Genomic DNA, 22,869 nt, shown 5'->3' on the forward strand with positions numbered 1-22,869 from the left:
TGTTATGAATTAAATTACATATAAATACTTATTAACAAAACACATAAACTACTTAAAAGTAATTTTTAAGCCGTGTTATCAAAAATACTTTAACTAGTTTTAAATTTACTTGTGAATTAAAAATATATTTTGAGTCAAAAATTAAAAGTGAATTACCAAAACCAACACTCTCTTTATGTTTAACTTTTTTTTTTTTTTAATTAGAGACGGTTCGGTTCAATTCAGTTGAACTAAATACTCATTCCTACTTAAAATCACTTGCTAAATTACTTAAAAAATAATTTTAAATGCTCCAAATCAATACGAAAAGGGTTTCCTAAGATTCCCGACCATGATCTAATCCAAGAGTATCCTTTTAACAATGACAAAATTCATATACTTTATATAAAAAATATTATGGCACTCTCAACTTTTATATTGATCTATTAAATAATTTAATTTATAAAATTGCACTTATTAGACACATCAACGGAGTAAACTTTTTATTAAAATATTTCAATTTATAATTAAATCAATTCAACACTTATTAGGTACTTAAAAAATGTAAAAATTATATCAAAAAATTACAGTAACCACACATCAAATCAATATTTTGCATATTAAAAACTAAAATATGAAAAAATTATCATATCAGGTATGAATACGTATACAATATTACCAAAATCATAACTTTAAGAACACAATACGTCCAATGTAAAGTTTAGAATGACAGAAATTTCTTATCATAAATCGTAGTTGTCAATTTATTCATTAATAATAATAATAATAATAATAATTGAGGGAGCTAGCTTTGTGCGCTCTTATTTGACTGTATTTTCTATGATGCAATTCATTATTTTCTACCGCCTTTGTTGCATCTTAAATCTTACGTGAATATATGAGAATCCAAATTTTGTTTCTTCAATTTTCAGTGTTTTAAACAAATCTTGAAAATATATTAAAGTGGTCATTTTATTTTAATTTTTCTCTTTTAACAGCAAATTATGAAAAGATGGATTTATAATTTTAAATTGGAAAAATTTACTTTTTAAAAGTTGTAAAACTCAAATTTCTTTATTTTTTGCTAATATCATTTAAATTTCTTAACTTCATTTAAATTATTCTTTAATTTTTACTAATATCATTTAAATCATTATTCTGTTCAAATTCTTAAATAAATATTTATTTCATTATTATCTTTAATTTTATGTTCTGTAAAATTATATATTTAATTACTTGAAGAAAAATTATTGTATACGCATTTAATTGAATTATATTTTAATAATTCAATTTTATTATTTAAAAAATTATTTATATATTGATATAATATTTAAAATTAATTCAAATTTCCAATTGAATTCGACTTCAATTCTGGTTAAACCTAATACATAACTATTTGAATTTACCACTTCAAAAACTAGACAGGATTTGAAAATCTAGAGTTTAACCACACCTATGGCTTTTAGTACATCAAAACTTAAAAAAAAAAAAATCAAAGTTTTAATTTTTTTTTTTATATTGTAAGATAACATTTAATTATTTAAGTACTAACAAAATAGCATATATTCTTACAAAATAGGAAGATATTTTACGAATTTTAAAATAAAAATAGTCTCATATTTAAAGAATATTGGAATACCCGTAGTAGTTAAAGAAAAAATAGGAGAGTGATATTATATTAATTTATAAAAATAAGAAATCACAGAGAAGGACCCCAAACAAGAAAAAATAGTAGGGTTCGTAGTTTTTCTTTTTGTATAAATTACCGGTATTTCAAACTCGAGAGCTCTTTTTATATGCTCAGTCTGTGTTGCCAACTGAGATAGGTAAAAAATTAATTCAAAGTTGTTTGATTTAGTAGAACAAGTTAAACATGAAATTGCATTCATGACCCTAACTTGACTTTCATAATCTCATCTTTCTTTCATAGGATGGAACTTACTTTCTAATTAGTCTCCTTGTAGTTGGAGGCCTTCCAAATTTGACGAAGGTCAAAAGTCAAATGTCCCCTTTTTTCCTTTTTTTTTTTTTAATTATAATTTATATTTATAAAATAAGATAAAAGAAAAAAAAAGTAAAATTTAGGAGCTAATGGGTCCCACCAATTATAGAGTAATTGGGTTGGGTCCCGCAGTACCAAACTTGTCCAACGACTATGGGCTCGCCCGAACCTGTCAATGGTCCACGTGTTACTTCTTTGTTTTCTTTAAGATTCTACGGCTAATTGGTTATCCACGTGTTTGTTTGGTGGGAGAAAGTATTAGATACTCTCTTTCTCTACATGTGGAAGTAGTTTAAAGTTGTGATAGAGTGATAAAAAAAACAACTTAATTTTTCTAAATTATAATAAAATATTTATTAATTTAATTAAATTACTCTTTAGAAAATTATAAAGATAACTATTACATTTAATATAAATAAAAATAAAATTAGAAAATAGCATTTATTAATCATTGATATTCTAAAAACGACTTACCATATTGTGAATAAAAAAATTATTTTAAATGATTTATATTTATTGACAAATAAAATAATAGTTTAAAAAAACGGATATTCACCAATATTAAATATGGGATGCCTTAGTTGGAGGGCTCTGATTTATGCTCTAAGTAACTTTCCATCATAAGTTAGTGATTTTTGCATTAAATTATATATGTAAAAAATAACATTGTCAAAACGGGTTGTTGGGCCTATACGGACTCGGCCCAAAACGGATCGAGCCGAAAAGCTTGTTAAGTGATCTATTTTAGGTGCAAGGGGCCCTGGCCCTAGCCCCTAACAAGTTTTTTTTTTGTATTTGGAAACTAAATATTGTTTCATTCTTATATTCTATTCTCCTCAAAAATAGATTAATTCCAAAAAAGCTCGTTAAGTAATATAAAACAACAATTGTTCCATTATTGAAATCCATACATTAAGTAATCTATTTATATTATTAAAAAATATATTTATATTATTAATAATAACCTACAAAATCTTTTGAAAATTGATTATGATTTCAGTCAAAATAATTGTTCAATAAGTTTATGCAAGTAAAGTTTATTATTTTAGTTAGTAAATCTTGTTTTATAGGAATTACACATAACATAGAAGAAGCATTGGTAATAGAATTAGAAAGTTAGAAACCAAGTCAAAAAAGGAAAGACTTCTTTTTTTTTTTTTTTTTGCTTCTCTTGATAGTATTTCATATTTCCAAAGAAGAAAAACAAGTAAAAAAAAAAACTGTCTTATTACAATTAGTTATAGGACTCGAACAAGTTAGATATATATATATCATTCAGCTACACATCCCTCTCCCCTTCATAACATGCCTCCTTAGACCAGGAATATGAACATTTGTTATATAGTCTCTCCAATCTATGCTTCCCACATCAAATCCAAATTTCTTCTTCTCATTTTCACACATGCTCTCCATCAATCTTTGAGTATTACTGTTGTCAAACCTGCAAATTTTTAAATTTTGAGTTAAAAGAAATGAATTTGAGTAATTCTCGTATAGACTAAAATATCACTTCTTTATCGGGTTCAGCCCATATAAAACATACGTGTAGATCCCATTTTATGAGTGATGTGTATAAATTTTATCCGCATGATAAATTTTTTAAACCCTTTCAATGTAAGAAATTATAAAGTTGCTTACCTTCCACCATAGAAAGTGTATGGTTCATATATATTAGCCAAATGCTTTGCTTGTTCCATTGATCTTTTGCATATAAATTCATGTTTTAGGGACATTTTCTTGTCAAATGAGGCAATTTCTGTCAACCCATTTCTCTGAACCACATCTCTCCAAAGATGATCAGAGAAATCTTCCTTACAATTGAAGAGCTTCATTGAAGGAACACTGATTGGTCTGCCTTTGGAATCCATGTAAGGCGATGAATTGTAGTGTTCATAGAGCAACTTAGCCAAGTCTTTAAAAGCCAGTGGATTTACAACAGATGAAGCAATTTGATACACATTTATTCCTGATTTTTGAACCATTCCATGTTTTGCTACTGCTGCTAGGGTTGCATTGACTACCATATCTGCTGGGACCTTCAAACAAAAAAAAAGTGAAAATAGATTCATTTTAAATTGGATCGTTTCTTGCTTCTTTCCCAAAAAAAAATTGTGTGTGAGGAATAATACTATTAGTATCACTTACTACATCAAGTACTCCATTTGGATCCACTAGAAATCCAGTCAACTGCCCTTTTCCATAGTACAATATAATTGGATCCATCATCCTGAAATATTACAATGTCAACAGGCCCGGACGCGGGATTCAAAACTTGGGGATATAAATAGTCATAAAATAAAACTAATCTATTTTGAAGAGGACAGAATATAAGAATGAAAATTTTCAAAAAATAATTGCCAGGGCCAAGACCCCTCCCACCACCTAACTTGCGTCCGTCCCTGAATGTCATGGCAATATTTCAAAAATGCAAGTAAAGGTTGAGTGGAAAAGATTACCTATTTCCTTCCATCCATCCTGGGAATGGCTCTCTGAAAGTGCTTTCAATAACACTAGGTCTTATGATGACAACAGGAATATCTCCTCTCAAGCTGTCAACCATCATTTCTCCCATGGCTTTTGTGAAGACATAGGTATCTTGCCATCCATATTTTCTTGCCCTGTTCAGAAGTCACTATCATTGCTTTAAGTTACTATATATTCATTCAATTTATAGAAATCAAGAAGATAAAGGATAAGCCTAATCACCTTTCCAAACCCAGTTCTTTCATCTTTTGAGCCACTTCATTTTCTTGAAAAGCTTCTTTGGAATTCAGGGCCAAAAGCATTTCATTTTCCACATCTAGAATAGGTAGAAATCTTGAATTGGTTTCAGCTATGAAATTTTCCTTAGCTATGCAATCCCCAATACAGAATGGCTTTTCCATTATTCTTCCTTGTCTTTGTCCATTAACATAAGCTGCAGTAAAAAATAACAGAAACTCAATTTTCATATAAATTTGAAACTCTAATTTCTGCATTTCTAACTAATTTCTATCAATTAGCAACAGAAATTTGATTTCCTCCAAAAATTATTAAAGAATCAAGAATCACTATTCACCTATTTGTAAAGATTTCTTACCTGTTGATACTTGCAAGAATAGCTTAAGCTTTTGGCACTTCTTTGCAAAGCTCATAAGGTGGCAAGGTCCTCTAGTGTTAATGTCAATAGCAACATCATACCTGCAAGACATCATATTCTCAAAATTATATACTTGGCACAAATTGCATTCCAGTGCATAAAACTCTTTTTTTTTTTTTTACTACCAAGGGTGTTTTTCCACCTCCCGTTTAACAGTTAGATGAGAGACTAATCTCTTTCAGGCTTAAAAGCACTCTCTAAGATGCTGACTCCACGATTCGATCCTAAGATCATCAAGATATGATCTAGTGCACTTCAACCACTAGACCAAGCTATCTTGGTTAAGACTCTCTTTTTTGATAATTAGGAAAGGTAATATAGTATATGCAATACTTTTCTTGCATTTTCTTGATTTAAACTCGTGACTTTTTGGTAGCAAAAGAGCAATTTTTTCATTTCACCAAATAGACCTGCCCTCAAATATAATGCATAAGATTACCAAAAGTAAAAATATATAGTGGATGTAAAAGAGATGAACAAAACCTTTCATCAAAAGTTGTATTAGCTGCAGAATTAACAATAACATCAACTTCATTGGCAATCAAGTTGGCTAAATCTTCATCCAACCCAAGATTAGATTCACATACATCTCCCACAACTGGGACTAATTTGCTCAACATGAAAGCTTGGTAGGACTTCCCATAAGTTTGTTGAAGACACTTGAATAGCTCTGCATCTATTATCTAAGTATGGCCATAATTATAATATTGATTCAAAAAAACCAGAAACTAAACTTCTAAGATTAAAAATGGAAAACTATGTAACATACTTCACTTTTTAATCTTGCCATTGCAGCTTCCATGTTCTTTGCCTTGATCAAAACATATATCTTCCCCACATCAGGCGCGGTCCGTAAAATCTTCTCAATAAGAACTGCATATTAATTTTTCATCAAAGCTAGATAAAATCCCAACAAAACAATATGCAAGTAAAAGGCTACTTCTCAAATCCTAATGAAAAAAACAAACCTTTTGCAAGAAACCCAGTTGCACCAGTGATGAAAAAACCTTTCCCTCCAAGAAATTTGACAATGCCAATACCATCTTGAACCTCCATTAAAGAAGAGCTAGTTGTTCCACTAAAAGGCTCAAAATCTTTGATGGTATTAGAATTATTGCCATTTGGGGACAAAACCAAGCTTGATGCAGTATGATCTTGATCACCAACTAAAGTTGTTGATGATAATGATCTTTCTGTTAAAACTGAAGAAATCCCACTAGACCTTATTATTGCCTTTCCACCACCACCACCACCTCCTTGGCAATATACAATACTATTAAACTTCTTCCTCCTCAAAAAGCACCACTCACACTTATTATTATTAGAAATGAAAGCAAGTGATGGAGATTTGAGGAACAAATTAGACCCCATCACTGCAAGAGAATTAGAGATGGAAAAAAAAGAAAGTTAACAAACTAATTTTTTTGGTTTTTTGAAGTTAAAAAAAAATTAGTTGGAGTGAAATCTTAGCTAATTACTATCTAAACAAGGAAATAAAAGCAAGTAAACTAACTAAGCTCTATAAGATAAGACAAGAGTTGGGTTTGGTTTGGTTTTAAGGGAAAAGGAGAAAAGGGTTAGGTATATATATTCTTTTTTTTTTTTCTTTAAATCTATTTTGTTATGGGGGAGATTTTTTCTATAAGAACCCTCTTTCTGCCACCCTCTTCACATTTTTAGGGCTAAGATGGCGGGAGTTCTCTTTATATCTTCGATTTGATTAGTAATTCTTGTCTAGAGACTCTTACTTGTGCATATTATCATGTTCAAAAGAAAATTAAGTGTAAAAAAGAGGGTGCTAAAGTGGTTGGTGGCAATGGAAAAATGGGCTTAATTAATAGGGTTTTAAGTTATAAGGCCTCCCTAATTGAAATTGTTTGTTCCAATATATATATTATACAAGCTCATGTAGTTGCAATTTTTTACTCATCAATTAAGTATGGCATGTGATTGTGGTATCTGGCTGAAATTTTATTTACATAACACAAGTATAAAACTCCAATACAAATTTTCACCCTACACTATTACTGAGGTCAAATAACCAAAAGCATATGGTTTTTAGTTTTACTTTCAAAAGTTCAAAGCTACTTCAATGTGAATAGGTAAAATCTTAAACACCAACTACATTTATAGATAGAGCAATTAGCAACAATAAAAAAACAAGCAGGCAACAGACTCTGTCATTGTTCAAAATTTATCTATACAAGCAAATGTTTCTCATCAATATTTCAATACAAATGAAAAAAAAAATATTAATCTCCAGACAAACAACGAAGGCAATTGCACTTAAAACCAAAACCCTGAAGCAAGATGGTTTGTCGAGCATCATGATCCATGCTAGCATCTATATAGCAGATTCGGAGCTCTTCATCTGCATATCCAAAACAATTCATCAATAATACATCAGCCCAATATTCATTAAAAAAAAAAAAAAAATTTGCCGAATATCCACAAAAAATTATTGTAGTTTTCATGACTTAGTTTCAAAGTTCATGTGTCACAGCCAGCTGTCTTCGTAACTCATTTTCCAGGACCTGAACTAATGGAGTCTTAGCCGAACAGTATAAGAATATATCAGAAACAACTGTCAAAATGTGTATATAAAAAACCAAATGATAGACATAGACATATAGTAAGCATAAGCACTTTTTAATGCAGCTCCGTTTTTGAGATGCACGAAATTATATTGACACCAACAAAAAATGTCTTGTGAAATTTTTGCACGAGGGATGCTGTGTGATGGTGATGAAAAAGAGGCATCAGGGAATTCCTCAAATAACTGTCCTATCGTGCTGCTCCCTAATAGAAAATCAACCTAAAAGAATAACAAGTAGAAGAAAAAAGGAAAAAAAAAAAAGAAAAAGAAAATCTGAAAACTAGATTTCATGCGACAAACCTGCCTCAATATCACGAAGAGCCTTCAATCTTGCATTCGTGTTATCTATCCATATAATGTGTGTATTAGGATCTGCAGTAAACAATTAATGAAGTCAGTTTCTTCGACCCTGGCATCACCTGGCAGAGCACAGAGATGCTAGAGGAGAATGCAACCACAATTTGCCTATTGATTGTGAGTTGAGCAAGGTGGACAGACTATACTTTTCTGCATTGTTTGATTTCAACATCATTTCCCAGTAAATGATCTCATTTGAATTCAAGATTCTGCTGAAGAAGAGGTTAAAGATCCAAGAAAGAGATGCCAATTTTCATTGATCAAACTACTCAACATACAAGAACATGCAAACTCAAATGATACAAGTTGACAATGAACAGTTATGTTCCCATTTTTATCCCACAGAATTTATAGACAGTGGCTTGATGATTTACAGGTGAAACAAGGTAACCTAAACCCACAATGAAACAGCAGGCCAGAACCAGAGGGGAGAAGCTTACCACAGTCATGATTGTAAAAGGAAGGAAGCATATAAACAGCACTTCCAACAGCAGCTTCGGCCTCTACACAGGCAGCAGCTGATGACAGGAGATCTTCATACAATCCTACAGCCAATTCAACACGGAACACATTGATTCGAATTCGTGCCAGCACATTAGCGTACCATTGCTTTGTTAAGACTTATATAGTTAAAGATAACTTCTTCATCGAAACTTCCAAGTTAACGCTTATTAAACCGAAATATATAATGTAAACATCAGTCACGTGGAGGATACATTCCATCTTTTCATCTTCAATATTTGCCTTAGCAAAGGAACTTCTCAGCAAACGAAAGCCCTCTTCCATCTGAAAAATGCCACTAAAAAATGTACGTAACTTTAATTCTGAGAAAGAGAAGATGCCACAAAAAAAAAAAGTACAAGATCAAGTTGTCACAACCAGTTTAGATGTACTAGCTTAATACAGAACATGACAATGGAAGTCCTCTTTATCAGAATTTATACCTGTATCCTACATCAATTTAAATAATGCATGGGCATAAAGGTGTAAAGGTCAATCTTCACACAAAACCAAAAGAATGTCCTAGTGTATGAGGCATCTTGCAGTTTGGGCACAGATCTAATTTATGTAGCTCTCTCTTTTGCAATGCAAGGAGGCTTTTCCCGTGTTATGGAATTGTAATTTCCAAGTTACAACGAAATCTAAACAAGCCAAAATAAAAAGCACATTGGTGACAAAGAAAAAGGGGGAAATAAAAGGACATGGCAATGCATGCTTATTTAATTTCAAGCTCAGGCCACATAATGCAGCCTATAGAAAAAAAAAAAAATATTAAACTACAAATGTCAGTGCTTCATGAGTTCTAACAATAACACCGTAATCGCATATCCCAAACATCACATTAACAAGATTTATGTAGGGTTCTCACCTCTAAAGTCCTCTCATGAGATAAACTAGCTGGTTGAAGTATGTCAAGAACTTCAGCGGATGTAGCTCCAGAGATGACCATACAAGCCAACCGTTTTGCCATTAGTGGATACTTTAGACATTGGGTCCTGTAAAGTAAGAGAAGCGAAGTAAGATGTACAAAAGGGTTATCCTGCAGGTCCATATGCCAAAAGATGTATACTACATGTTACATTTTCCTTTGAATACAAAGAACAGCTATAATAATAAATGGAAGCTTTGGAGATTTAGTGATCTGTAAATTCTTTTGAATAAATATAAAAATAGACATAACATTGTAATAAAAAAATTTTAAAAAATAATAAAGTTGTTTTCCTAAATGCATTTTATATATAGCGGATAACATGTGCACTGCGGTGCAGAAGAGAATGACTCTGCAAATCAATCATATATCAGTTTTATCAATGGCAGAAATCAAAATGAAAAAAGCATATCATCTACAAACAAGAAGTGGTAAATGGCTTTCAGATGCTGTCATACCGGCAATAGTCATCAAAAGCTAACCAATCTGCTTTTGTCTCTACATCATAAAACACCTAAAAGATATGAAAAATTAGACTTAAACTTCAATTAATAAACGGAACTCATTCCAAGAATGTATGATGGAAAAAGATAATTTTCATAAAATATCAGAGTTCTTTGAGTTATAATTGACTTGAAGACTGTAAAATTTCACAGCAATAGCTCCAACCTAACAAGTATGCACATAAGCATGAAAAGAAATCACTTCCAAGCCACAAAAACTAATCCTTCTCCATACACACTGCCCAATATACAGCCTTGTCCATGCTAATATGTTTTACGCGACATATAATCACAAATTTCAATTATCATCTGCAATCATAAAACAAGTCCTGATCATCATATATAATTTAAGCTTTTAAAATTAAACTAGATTCTCTATGGTTTTAACGATACCAGCATATTCTCAAGGAGATATAACAGTTTTTATTAGGATAAAAATGAAAAATATACGATTTGATCATTGACACACTCATTCAATGAACCACGTGGACTTAGAACTTACATATTTCTCGTCTATCCAAATCTATCGTGATGGATTTCTTCGTATAAAATCATCATATCTTCAAGAAAATTTCTGTATTTAGCCAGACTGTCCATAGAATAATATGTTTTGATTGGAAATTCTCAATATCCTTCCCCTTCTGGACAAGGTGCCAGTTTCCACAAAGATAAACATGTGACTCCAGGACTACTTAGCAAATACATATATCAAAGTGAAGTTCGTTCTAAGAAGCAGATCGAATTGCCCTACCTAGGGCAAAAATCGCCTAACCAACAATATTTGCTGTCGCAATTACGCTTTCCAGCAAACAGGACTGGCATCTTATTTTTGCCTCAGGGAACCCCTTAGCTACACATCAGATAATCGACCTGCCAACATCCTTATGATGTGCTCTCTAACCCATCCAGGTGCTGACGTGCATAACCAAGACATTAATGAAAGAGCCATGAAGGACAAATTTCCAAGCAACTGAAAAAACCTTCAAATTTCTTATCGCTAGGTAGTAAGCACCAATCAAGTGCCAATACCGCTGTGATTCACTTACTTTTACACAATATTGCAAATAATATTATCGTAGCAGGAAGACGTTAACTTAGAAAAACAACAATGAAGAACCCCTATCACTTTCTAGTTTAGTCATAAAACAAATAAATGCTGCATCTATAAAATAAGAATTTAACTTATACCAGTGAACTGTGAACACCACTTATTTATTGCCAGTATATAACAATCAAAACAATCCATATTCACTTAGCCGAAGAGAATCCAAGTTCATTTGCTAACCAAAGTAGAGTTATTTCAAAAAATCTAACTTCGTTTCATAAGCAAAAGGACAAACATATGGTGGGTGTTCAGCAAAACTCAAAAACAGACCATTGTTCTCATATAATAAAAACAACTCATTATACCTTAGCGTTCTCTTTGCACTCTTGGCTGCAAAACGCAGCACTTTGGCCCTTGAACTCCGTTAAAGCGAGCTTGTTGAGGCAAAAATAACAGACGTTGCTAATAGTCGACAAAGAAGGGTGAGACACGATTGGTTTGGCAGTGTGAATGAGATCTCCAGCGCCAATTCTTCGCGTAGCGAACACTCCTCGACCGGCCGACTCAGTAAGATCAACACGGATCGGAGGCGGTCCAGGTCGATGCAATTTCTCATTCTCTGGGTTGGTGGCTGAGGAGGAGAATGTAATAAGTTGCTTGTTCTCGAATTTCAGGTTTCTGTAGCGCGAAAACCAACGGCTATAACGGACCAAGGGTGACATTGTTATAATTCTGCGCTGCAGTTCTCCCTTTTGGCACTTTCTTCTTCTTTGTCTTTTCAATTTTATGTCAAACTCAAATCCTTTTTTTAACCTTTTTCAGTTCAAATACAAACTGCGGCGGACAGTTTCATGAAGAACCTAACCAACTGTTCAATTTTTGAAAATTGCGGTTAAATCGGTTTATTTAACCGTTACTTTAATCTATAGTAGTTCCTTATAAAATTAGATAGTATAATATCTCCGGTTTACATGTACAAGAGAAATCTCTGAGTTCGAGATGCTATTTTAACACGACATGATATTTGAAGGAATGTTATTTCGATAAATTGGACTTTCTATGTATTAAAAATTTTGAGAAAAGTTTACATCTCCTAATCCATATATTTGATACTAGCTAGAAAGCCAAAAATAGTCATTACCCAAATACATTTTCATACATCGAGTCTTCTGCAAAGAAACCAAACAGAACTCAAAAGTACTATGTTACATATTTGCCTTAATTTCTCTATGTACACAAATTCATAATCGACCGTTTATCGGATTGGAAGTTTTTGTCCAAATCAAATATGCACTTGTAGTCAGATCAGACTAATAAGTACAATTGATTTAATCTCGATTGAAATCGACAAACTATATTTGTATATATATAGAACACTTAGCTCGAGTGTATAAAGTCGACCATCTAAAAACTATAATCATGATCTCCAATCAAGCTTCTCCTCAGAACAATCTTTTTGTACTTCTTTAGGAGGAATGAAACAATCCATAGACAAACCTGCAACATTAAATGCAAAATCATCGATTGTCCATGTCTCTTCCATCCGAGTAATCGAAAGGCCTGCTTTCAAATTATCTCCAAATCTTGTTATGATCACACTAGACTGACCACCATGGGCGATCATCACGCCCTCTACCGTCCGGTAATCTTCAATTTTCGTTGCAATGGTGGTCTCCCAGTACGTCGGATAAGTTCCGGGAGACTGAATTCTTGTTAAGTATGAGTCCTCTAGATAAACCAACAAGCCATTTCTCTGGCTGAAGTAACCAAATAGTACATGTTTGATCATTTCTGCGGAGCTATCGCTTCTATCAGCTAAATCTGATAGCTCAGCAGATAGTTTCAGTACAAAACAATCAATTCCTGATATACATTTTTCTCCCATGTATTGTGCTGGAGAAAATACTGCTGATATTGCCATTGGATCTAGTCCCTGTAAGAAAAACACAAACACAAATACAAATACTTAATTATTTGTAAATTAATTATTTGCCATTCGATCAAGTCCCTGTAGATATTGCCTGCGGAGCTATCACTTATTTTTCTTGATTCCTCCTTCTCCCTTACGATGAGAACACAAATACTTAATTATTTGTAAATTACATAAAATTTAAATTCTCTTTTACTGACAGAAATATGATTTAATTGATTCAAATAGTAGGAAGAAAGGAAGCAAGATCCGGCATCTTGGGGTTAGTTGGATCTATGGTTTCTAGCAGGTAAAATTATGTATAAAATTAACAGAAAGACCAACGGTAACCTTCTCATAAGATAAAATCAACATGGAAGACCAACTAATTTCTACAATTTAAGAATAACATATACAATGGCAAAAGATCCAATTAACAAGTGATTATGGTCCACTAATCATATGGTATAGATCTAAATGTAGTTCAAAAATTATAAATTAAATAACTTTATTTTAGTAAATTATAAAATCTCTTCTAATTGAGATTATAACTAATTATGTCACGCTAATTCTAAATTAATTCTTTATTACATCACTTTATCCTCCAAGATTGTAATAATCAATAATACATTAAAACCTTAAGCTTTTCAATAAGTGGAATTAAAATTATTATTTTTAGAGTAATTTAAAATTACAAATAGAGCCAATCTGATGTGATCTAAATAGTAAATGTTATTTTGGATTATTTAATCTTTAATTTTAATTAATATAAGTGTGTAGAGATTCATGTGGTATTTTTAGTGCGACTTGCCTGAAGAGCACGGCGGAGAGGCCGGATGCCGCCTTTAGCAGCGTGAGCAGCGAGCCACGGTGTATGACGCCAAGCCACATTGCCATCACTACCGGCTACAACTTTATGACCACTCACAACTAACTCGATTAGCCACTTATTAGGGACCATTTGCCACATCACAAAGCACCCCTTTTGTGTATCACCCGTGGTTGCTCCAGCCGCCAAGCCGGATGAGCCGCCTAGCTCATCCACCATAGCCATTGCTACTTTTCCGGTAGCAAACATATTCTTCACCGTCCCTTCCAATTTCCGGCAACCGGTTGCGGCGGTGAAGTGCTGTATAATGTATTGAGCTGAGGAGGATACCTAATAAAGAAAGTCATTAATTACACTAAGTTGGTTCTGTACATATAGCAATAATTGTTGAATGCTACTAATAAGAAATTAGGTGCCTTCTCTTAAATGAATCGTACACTTTTTTCTTTTTCACCCTTTTATTTTGGTACTATATTTTATAACCACTTCAAGTATATTTCCAGAAAAAAAATTACTCTTAATTTACATTATTTGAAATACTAAAAATTCTTTAAATATTATTCACAGAATTTCAATCCAGACAACTTTAAAATCTATATTTAGATTTTTGTTACAGCAGTTAATAAGTTATAAAAAATCTCGAGATTTTTACCCAGGCAATTTAACAATAACATTTACTGTTTGGATAGTGTTTCGTAAAATATTAAAAGCCATGCGTTTAATGAATTAAATTTTAACTTTTAAAAATTAATCAAAACGTTATTAGTTAAATCGCTATTAAAGCAAATTAAAAAGGTTTAAGTATCCCAGTGAAACTAACCTTTTTGAGGAACAACTTAGAATAGATATACATTAATTTGGAAAATATTTTTATTTCATTGGTTAAGATGACAAAAATACCTTGAATAAAAAAAGTTCATCAAAGATGGAAAAAAAACACTATAATTATAATATAAAACACATTACTTTTTCCTTACAAAATGTAATAGATGCTATATTAAATTACTGGACCTACAAAGTTTTTAGTACCTCACTCACAGTCCTTTTTGGGATTCTTTAATGGTGGGAGATCAATGGCCTACCTGATGCCTTTTATGCACCTTAATACAGAGACACAAATTACATTTACTCCCCCAAATTAAAAAATAATAAAAATATCACATTTAACCCTTTTTTTTTTTCTTTTTGCAGCTTTAGTAGTAATAAATTAATTTCCCCTTAAAAAAATTTTTTTTAAACAATTAGTTGGGTAGCTTACAGCTATAAATAAATAGAAAACAGATTGTAAGTGGTTGGAAATATTACCGTCATGTTTGAATTTTCAACTAATAAATCTAATATGAAATTTAAAATTTAAAATTAAAATTACAACTAAAATATTTTAAGTTCTAATTTATAATTATTAGCATTGTAATTAATTAGTTAATTTTTAATTAGTCATTAATAATTAATCACAACATGAGCAAACCATATTTTATACTACTTTTGCAACTTGTAATGAGACATTCAAACTATCATTTTTCTCATTTTTTATAAATCATTTTTCTCCTTTGGAAAGCATTTTATGTAACAAAGGAAACCCACAAAAGAACTTATTTTCCTGGAAAAGAAAATCCTTATCAGATGCAAGAATGTATGAAAGAAGACATACCTCATTAATGGGGAGCTTGGGATGGACAGAAACAGGAAAAAGAGGGCAACCAAGAACACTTAAGAGGATCTTGAGGTCAGATTTTTTGTTGAAGACAAGAGAGAAATGGGTCTTGAGCCAGTTCTTCCATGACTGTACTTTCTTTGAAGAATTGTTGCTCTTGTCATCTTCTTCGTTTATGGGTTCTTCTGATAATGGTGCAAGACGGCTCATCATTTCGTCTCTTTCTTTCTTTTTCTTTTGGAAACACAGAGAGAGTTGGTTATTATGGAAGCAGTAGCAGAAGAAAAACGGGACAGTGGGAAAGTGTACTTAAAGGGACTGCTCCGTTTGGTTCGTTACTTTTTTTCTACTCGCTGTTTTAGCGCGTTGCTTCACTTTTCTCAAACCATCTTTTTCTTTCTTTTGTTTTATAATTCTTTGAAATTAGTTTAGATTCATGGAATATGAAATATATAAAATTTTAATCTTATATTCTATCCTTTGGTTGAAAAATAAAAAATCTATATATTTAATATAATTTTAAAATAAATTTAAATAGTCTCAATTTCTATTTTAAGAGTTTTCATCAATTTAGTAAGCGAAAAAGAAAATTACTCTACTGTGTAATTATCATGTCATTTCGATTATCAAATCTTTAAGTAAATCAAAAAAATTTGAAGAATAATATTGCACGCTATATAATAAAAGGTTAAAAATAACATTACGTGGCATTTACTGTCGAAGCCAAAATTTATTGAAAAGAGATTTAGATTTACTCAGAATTGGATCAAACTAGGCATGGTCACTGGTTCGGTTCTAATCGAAACCGAACCGTACTGTAGACGAATTAGAACCGGACCGAAATCGACGGTTCATAATTTTAAACTGAAATCGGTGGTTCAAGGGCCAGTTAAGGTTCATGCGAATGTTAAAATATGAACTAGAATCGGCGATTTCGGTCCGGTTTGAACCGGATGCACAAAAAATTGTAGCTTAAAATTTTTATAAAAAAATTTATATCACTTGATTTGATTGTAGTTGATTTGATTTATGATGAAGAGAAGTAAAATGGTACATAAGTTATAAAAAGTTGTGAAAAAAATACACATTTTTTGACTTAATTTATATAAAAAAATTATACATGAATAGTTGATTTATATAAAAAAATACTTTCAAATGTACAAAAAAAAAAGTGTAACGGATAGTTTTTGATATGATAGGTATTATTTATTTATTTTTTGGTAAATAAATTTTATTCATTTTTAATCATTTATTTATTTATTTACTGTAATTTACTAAATTATCCAAAAATATAGCTGTTATTTTTCTATTAGAAGGGACAATTTGGAAAACTAATAAATGAGAAACATGTATAAATATGATGAGTTGATGATTTTTTATTTCACAATCAATTATATCCTAACTCTTCTCTTATTCTCAATCAAAATTCTCTCAAATTTCCATAGTTCATTATTTTTTCTATTGCTTTATTTTCCTTAATATTGGAATTATCTATTGTTTATTTTTTATTTTCTTACATCCAATTCCAAATTCTTTCTCTGATCTCAAATTTTTCCATTCATAAATTTACTTCATTTGATTTTTTAAATAATTTTCTTAGTATTTGAAAATAATAATTTCGAACTCATTCCATTAATTTTATATTCCATTTATAGTTTTTTTATATTAGTAAATTAGCAAAATTTGTAAATTTAATGTAATAATAGTTCTAAGTTAGTTAATAGAAGTTTTTCTTTTAAAATTTATAATAATTCATCTAGTTAATAAAATTTAAACATTTTAAAATTATTATTTATTCATGAATTCGGAATCAAAATTTTATTTTTTATTTTTTAAATTTGCGTAATGCCGGAACCGAATCGGAACCGTAATTTGAACCATCGGTTCGCCGGAACCGTGATGAACCGTGCCGGAACCGGAACCGAAGGTTTAAGAGTCGATTCCGGATCAAAATTTTAAAAATCTCGAACCGTCGGTTCACTGAACCGGCCATGCGTTGATCAAACCATTACTAGCATTTATTGGAAAATTGAGTAATAAATTTTTTTAAATTACAAAATTATTTAGAAGCCAATAACTTTTCTTTTCTTTCTTTTTTTTTTTTTTTTTTGGAAGAAAAAGAAACTATAGCAATATTGTGGAGCTGCCATATTGACTTTTCCTATAATAAATTGAAAATGACTAGACAAAATTACAATATTAGAATTCAGAAATAAAAAACTTATTGTGACAGATCTTACTTGAGATTTCTGACACTTTGACAGCCACTCACTACTTTTATTCCATTAAAATGTAGAGTTTTTGCAATTCAGAGGCGATAGAATAGGATTTGTAGGGCAGCCTTTAATAAAGGCAGATGCCATTACTTATATATTAGTAATTTTTACTTTTAGGTGTATTTTAATTGATATGTGAATAAGTTGTATTAAATAATTTTGAGAGCAAAGTCAAATGCCATTACTTATATATTAATTTTTAGTTAAAAGTTTTAACCTTTTAAGCTAATTTAACTAATACTTTTAAGTGATACATAAATAAATTATATAAAATAATTTCACATTAAAGTACTAATTTTAATTTAAATATTGATTGGTATATTAACCGCGGGTATATTGTTTCATTTGTTACAAAAGTAATAATAATATATTTTATCCTCTGAACAGAGGAAATTTTCACATGGAATGTTTTCCTTATTACTCTTATCTAATGGACTAAGGACACCTGTGATATAAAAAAAATTACTTTGTATTATTTATTTTCATTTTATTGATCAGGCTTTAATTATTAGAACAGAACCATAAACTAAGAATTTTTATTTTCATTTATTGCATATTTTCTGCTGTTAATATGAATTATCTGCATTTAATCAAATTAGGTCATGTTGGATGAGGGCAACAAGTATTGAAATGAACCATTCAACATTCCTCTCCTTCTTTAATAAAGACCCATGGTGTCGTACCATGGTAACCTATGGACAAAGTAAGGCTACGGGAGACGACAAAGTAACCTATGGACAAGTGAAATAGGGGTAGTAGTATATTTACAAATTACAAAAGCAATAGGCGCGTGGTTTTGGTTAAGAAAAGGAGCTTTAAAGGAAGGCAAGGCGGGCATTGTGTCCACATCTATTCCTATTTGCAATTATAACTTTTCTGGTACGTTTGGTGCAATTTTACAGTACCTTTCATTTTCCATTGCTTCCATCTTTTTTCTTGTAGAAATTTTTTCACATTTTCTCACACTACAACTATATTTAGTATATGCATTGATTCTACTTTACCTTTTTTTTTTTTTTCTAATGAATTGAAAAATAATAAAATAAATTAAATATGTTTTCAATTCAGTATGCACGTGACTAATAAATAAAATAAATTTACAGTTATAAAGTTTATTTTTATATCAATTTTAATAAGTTAATATAAGAATAATTAGAAAATATTTCACAAATTTTATGCAAGGATGTAAGTATTCGGTTAATTCAGTTTAAACCAAACTAAATTAGTTAGTTTTTACTAAACTTAACTCTATCTATTCTTATATTTCATTTCTTTTGTACAGTAATTAATGTGATTTTTTGAGCAACATTTGTTTATAATTAATAATTTAAATGAAAATTTTAATACACTCTTATTTATTTGAGAAATTGTATATAATTTTTTGAAATTTGTATTTAAAAAGAAGTTATTTTAATGCATTAAGTAAATTATAAGTGAAGATTATAAATTTAAATTATTTAATACCCAAGTGCCTTATAAGATTGACCATTTATCAAGATTGAGAATTGTATTAAATTCATAAATTAAAGTGATAATAGAAGCCCACAAGGGAATTAAAAAAAAAAAAAAAAATTTCCAATGGTTGTGATTGTAAAGAGTAGGTGTGAAAATGTTAGACGTGGTTAGTGCTTTACCATTTTTAGGTACTACATTACATAATACACATGATGTGCCTACACACACACACACATATATATATATATATATATATATATACACTGAAAAATAAAATAAAAAAGTGATGTGCTTCATAAATGGGCTAGAGTGAAATAGGACATTGTTTGGAAACACGGTTACAAATATCGATTAGAAGGGGAAAAAGACAAAAAAACCAATAATACATTTTTCTTTTGACATATCATGCACAGATGCTTAAAGGGCATTGGAATATATTTTGTACTAACATTCTATGTTAGTGTTTTTTTTTTTTTTGGTTTGATTATGAGGAATGGAGGGGATATTTGAAAAGAAAATAACATATGAAATGTTTATAAGAAAAATGCATGAAAAGAAATTTTACTGCTTTAATCAATATATTTTTCAAGAAGTGATTTTCTTAACTGCCTACAACTGCAATAATAATATCAAAGGGAACCAGCAAGTGTTAAAAAGATGACAGCTGAAGGTTCGATCTTCATAAATGAAGTAAATACTCGTTGTGAGCATTTTCCCTCAATGGACTGACTTGGTGTGAGCAAGATTTAGTTCTAATCTGGTGATTTAAACCTAAAACAAAAATGCTAAAACGAGTTTATATTTTTTGTAAAGAAGAAAACCAAAATGGGTAGAGGTTATAAAGAAAAATAGAAAGAAGTCTAATTTTTTTGCTATAGAGTATTCCCAAAATGGATTGGTGAAGTCCAAATCCAAATGGGAAAACTGTGAAATGAACATTTTGCTTGAAGAATTGGATATGCCCAAAAGCATAGGCCTTGAAAGGAATGGGCACCTCACTTCCATTTCTAAGCAAAATGCACAGGACCAAACATGTGTAAAGCCCACATCATTATATTGCATAGATAACATATAAAAATTATACATTCAAATTTAATGATTTACTTAATAATTTATTATAATTTAGATAAATTTAATAATTTTTTTAAGAGACATAAAATTTCAAACTTGATAAGTATTATAAAAAAGAGGTAGTATATATTTATGAGCATTGAATTTAGTAAAAAACTTGTTCGGTTTAGTTTTAAATTGAAAGTGAACTAAAATTGGTAATTTTCGGAATTCATTTATAAAACAGCTTAAAAAATTTTTATTATAATTTTATTTTTTAAAAACAAAATCGATGATTTCCACATAAAAAAAAAAAAAAAAAGATTAAAATTGAACTTTGAAATCATTTCTAGAAGCGATCTGATTTTCTCGTTTTAAACTAAACTAAAATGGGTAAGTTCAAAGCGGAAATAAGTGTGTTCGTGCCTATCTCCACAGTAATACCGACAGTGACAGAAATCTGAGCATTTCAATTTTCAACAAAAAGTCTGTTTCCGTTGTCAGTTTCAGTTGCAAGAAAACAACTCATAGTCATCGACATCGACATCGACATCGCACGACCAAATGTGGGCCCCACCCAGCATGAGTCATCTCTGTGACAGCGAATACAAACTTATCCAACCCCTCGTATCACACCATTCATTGAGCTGTGTGTGATCTTCATCCATTTCAATAAAAATAATCTTTTGTAGGAGTTGATCGATCGATCATGCCGCTACCTTTTCTTAATATTAATTTAATAAGTTAACGCTGTTTTAAAACTATTTCATCCGATCCAAAATATATATTTTTTAAAGTTTTTTACAAAAATTAAAAATTAATTAATTTTTTTAAATTATAACAAATTTTATGAAAGTAATATGATCAAATTATTATTTATTTCAAAATTAATAATTACTTGTTAAATATTTATTATATTTAGTGTAAATAAAATTAATATTAAAAAAATATTGTTTGTATAAATTAAATAAAGATATATTAGAGAATTAACAATTTAATTTGAGACATATAAAAAATAAAAGTATGTCCATTGTAAAAGGTTAACGAATAAATTAATGAAAATATAAATATTTACTGAAACGAGATATTTCTGAATGTACATTATAAAAAGTTAGAAGTAATGTTTAAATTTTTTAGGTTGTTATTGGTTTACTGCGTGAACGGAGTCAAAATATAATCGTTTTTCCATTTAAATATAAATTCGATTGGTTAATAAATACAATTAAAAAAATATTATTGCAAAAGATTGTAATTATGAATTTTAATTTAGCAAGTTTATTGTGTAATAAGAAAATTACTTTAATTAAATATTGATAAATAAAATATTATATATGTAATTATATTAATATTATAAAGATTTGGACAAACATAAAAAATTTATATTAAATTTTGACAAATATAAAGAACACAATAAGTAAAAAGACTATTTAAACAATGGATATTGATAATATACATATCGTAGAAAATTATATTTCATCAATATTAAATTAAGTGTTATTCAATATTAAATAGGAATTAAAATTCTATTATTAAAATTTTTTTTACCATATTATTATATATATGCTTATTTTGTCTAGAGAAAAAAACCACCACAAACATAGGGATTAGAATCGTATTATACAAGTTTTATCTTATCATGCTACCATATATATATATATATATATACTTTCTTTCTTTAGAGAAAAAATCACCATAATGTTTATTTATTTTGTTAAATAAATTTTATTTTATTTGGTTATTGAGATTTTTTTTGAATTTTGCTGGAAATAGTTTTTTTGTTCACTATAAACGACACCTTAAAAACTTGTTGTCTTAATTTTATTTTGTTTTTGTTTTGCTATTTAAATCATAATTTTTAATAGTTTTAACTAATTTTCAATATTTTAATCAAACAATAGAAAATGAAATATGAAAAACACTTTCAAAAATAAGTTGTAGCTTGGAAATAAATGGAGTCTTAAATTTGTTATCGCTTTGTACCCTCTGAGAAGAAAGTGTTACTATTTAATGTATAATTTGCTACATATAGAGGTAACATGCTGCTTATGGTACATTCGTAGCCAATTAATTTCTGTAGTTGATTCTTTTATTTAGAATTGTCACTTACATGTTGATTTTTCTATATTTAATTTCAACATTTATCCATTATTTTTCTAAAAAATTTAATACTTTACAATTATAGGTTGATTTTTTGTATTTGATTGTCATGTTTATCTATTATTTCAGTAAGAAATTTAGTGTTCTTTAATAAGGTTACAAATTAAAAAGATGAATAGGTATGATCACGCTTTGATTTTAAACTGAAACCAAATCGATTAAAATCGATATCGAACCATGATCAGCAATGACTAATTTCAAATGGCAATCGAAGCCAACCGTTTCCATTTTAAACAGTAAAAAAATATTTTCAAAGAAACTCCTAATTTTTCCTTTTATTTTACTGTAATTTTGGAAATAAAATTTAAAACTTTTTATTAAATTAGTTTAGTCTTTTCAATATTATTATTATTATTATTTTATTATTTATTGAAGCTATGAATTAAAAAAGAGATTTAAAAAAATTATCTAATTTTCGATTCCAAATTGACATGAAATCTAAACCGAAACAAATCAAAACCAACAATTTCAAAACTATTTTAGAGCCAT

General features: G+C 29.7%; 3 protein-coding genes across 4 annotated transcripts; all 3 read right to left on the reverse strand.

The window, feature by feature from the left end:
• Positions 1 to 3,109: 3,109 nt before the first annotated feature.
• MS2 (Jojoba acyl CoA reductase-related male sterility protein) lies at positions 3,110 to 6,663 on the reverse strand. The gene is made up of 9 exons (XM_012235501.4): positions 6,089 to 6,663; positions 5,890 to 5,993; positions 5,604 to 5,803; positions 5,061 to 5,161; positions 4,688 to 4,898; positions 4,438 to 4,599; positions 4,127 to 4,208; positions 3,620 to 4,017; positions 3,110 to 3,422 (listed from the first exon to the last, which is right to left on the reverse strand). Exons 1-9 carry the CDS (start codon positions 6,489 to 6,491, stop codon positions 3,257 to 3,259), a joined length of 1,827 nt encoding a protein of 608 aa, XP_012090891.1. The 5' UTR covers positions 6,492 to 6,663; the 3' UTR covers positions 3,110 to 3,256.
• A 556-nt stretch (positions 6,664 to 7,219) lies between these two features.
• On the reverse strand, positions 7,220 to 12,053 carry SDG38 (SET domain protein 38). 2 transcript variants are annotated; one of them, XM_020685224.3, is made up of 7 exons: positions 11,416 to 12,053; positions 9,961 to 10,016; positions 9,443 to 9,569; positions 8,790 to 8,859; positions 8,514 to 8,693; positions 8,021 to 8,088; positions 7,220 to 7,491 (listed from the first exon to the last, which is right to left on the reverse strand). In XM_020685224.3, exons 1-7 carry the CDS (start codon positions 11,770 to 11,772, stop codon positions 7,465 to 7,467), a joined length of 885 nt encoding a protein of 294 aa, XP_020540883.1. In that variant the 5' UTR covers positions 11,773 to 12,053; the 3' UTR covers positions 7,220 to 7,464. The 2 variants fall into 2 exon arrangements, with proteins under 2 accessions (XP_020540883.1, XP_012090850.1); XM_012235460.4 differs by having other exon boundaries at positions 8,017 to 8,088.
• Positions 12,054 to 12,153: 100 nt separating this feature from the next.
• On the reverse strand, positions 12,154 to 15,730 carry LOC105648949 (lipase (DUF620)). The gene is made up of 3 exons (XM_012235459.4): positions 15,440 to 15,730; positions 13,771 to 14,118; positions 12,154 to 12,983 (listed from the first exon to the last, which is right to left on the reverse strand). The coding sequence occupies exons 1-3, from the start codon at positions 15,653 to 15,655 to the stop codon at positions 12,468 to 12,470; spliced, it is 1,080 nt and encodes a 359-aa protein (XP_012090849.1). The 5' UTR covers positions 15,656 to 15,730; the 3' UTR covers positions 12,154 to 12,467.
• Between the last annotated feature and the right edge of the window lie 7,139 nt (positions 15,731 to 22,869).

Source organism: Jatropha curcas, chromosome 2, assembly GCF_041381405.1.
Source record: "Jatropha curcas cultivar XTBG-Jc1 chromosome 2, XTBG_Jcur_1.0, whole genome shotgun sequence".
In the NCBI taxonomy this organism is placed as follows: Eukaryota; Viridiplantae; Streptophyta; class Magnoliopsida; order Malpighiales; family Euphorbiaceae; genus Jatropha; species Jatropha curcas.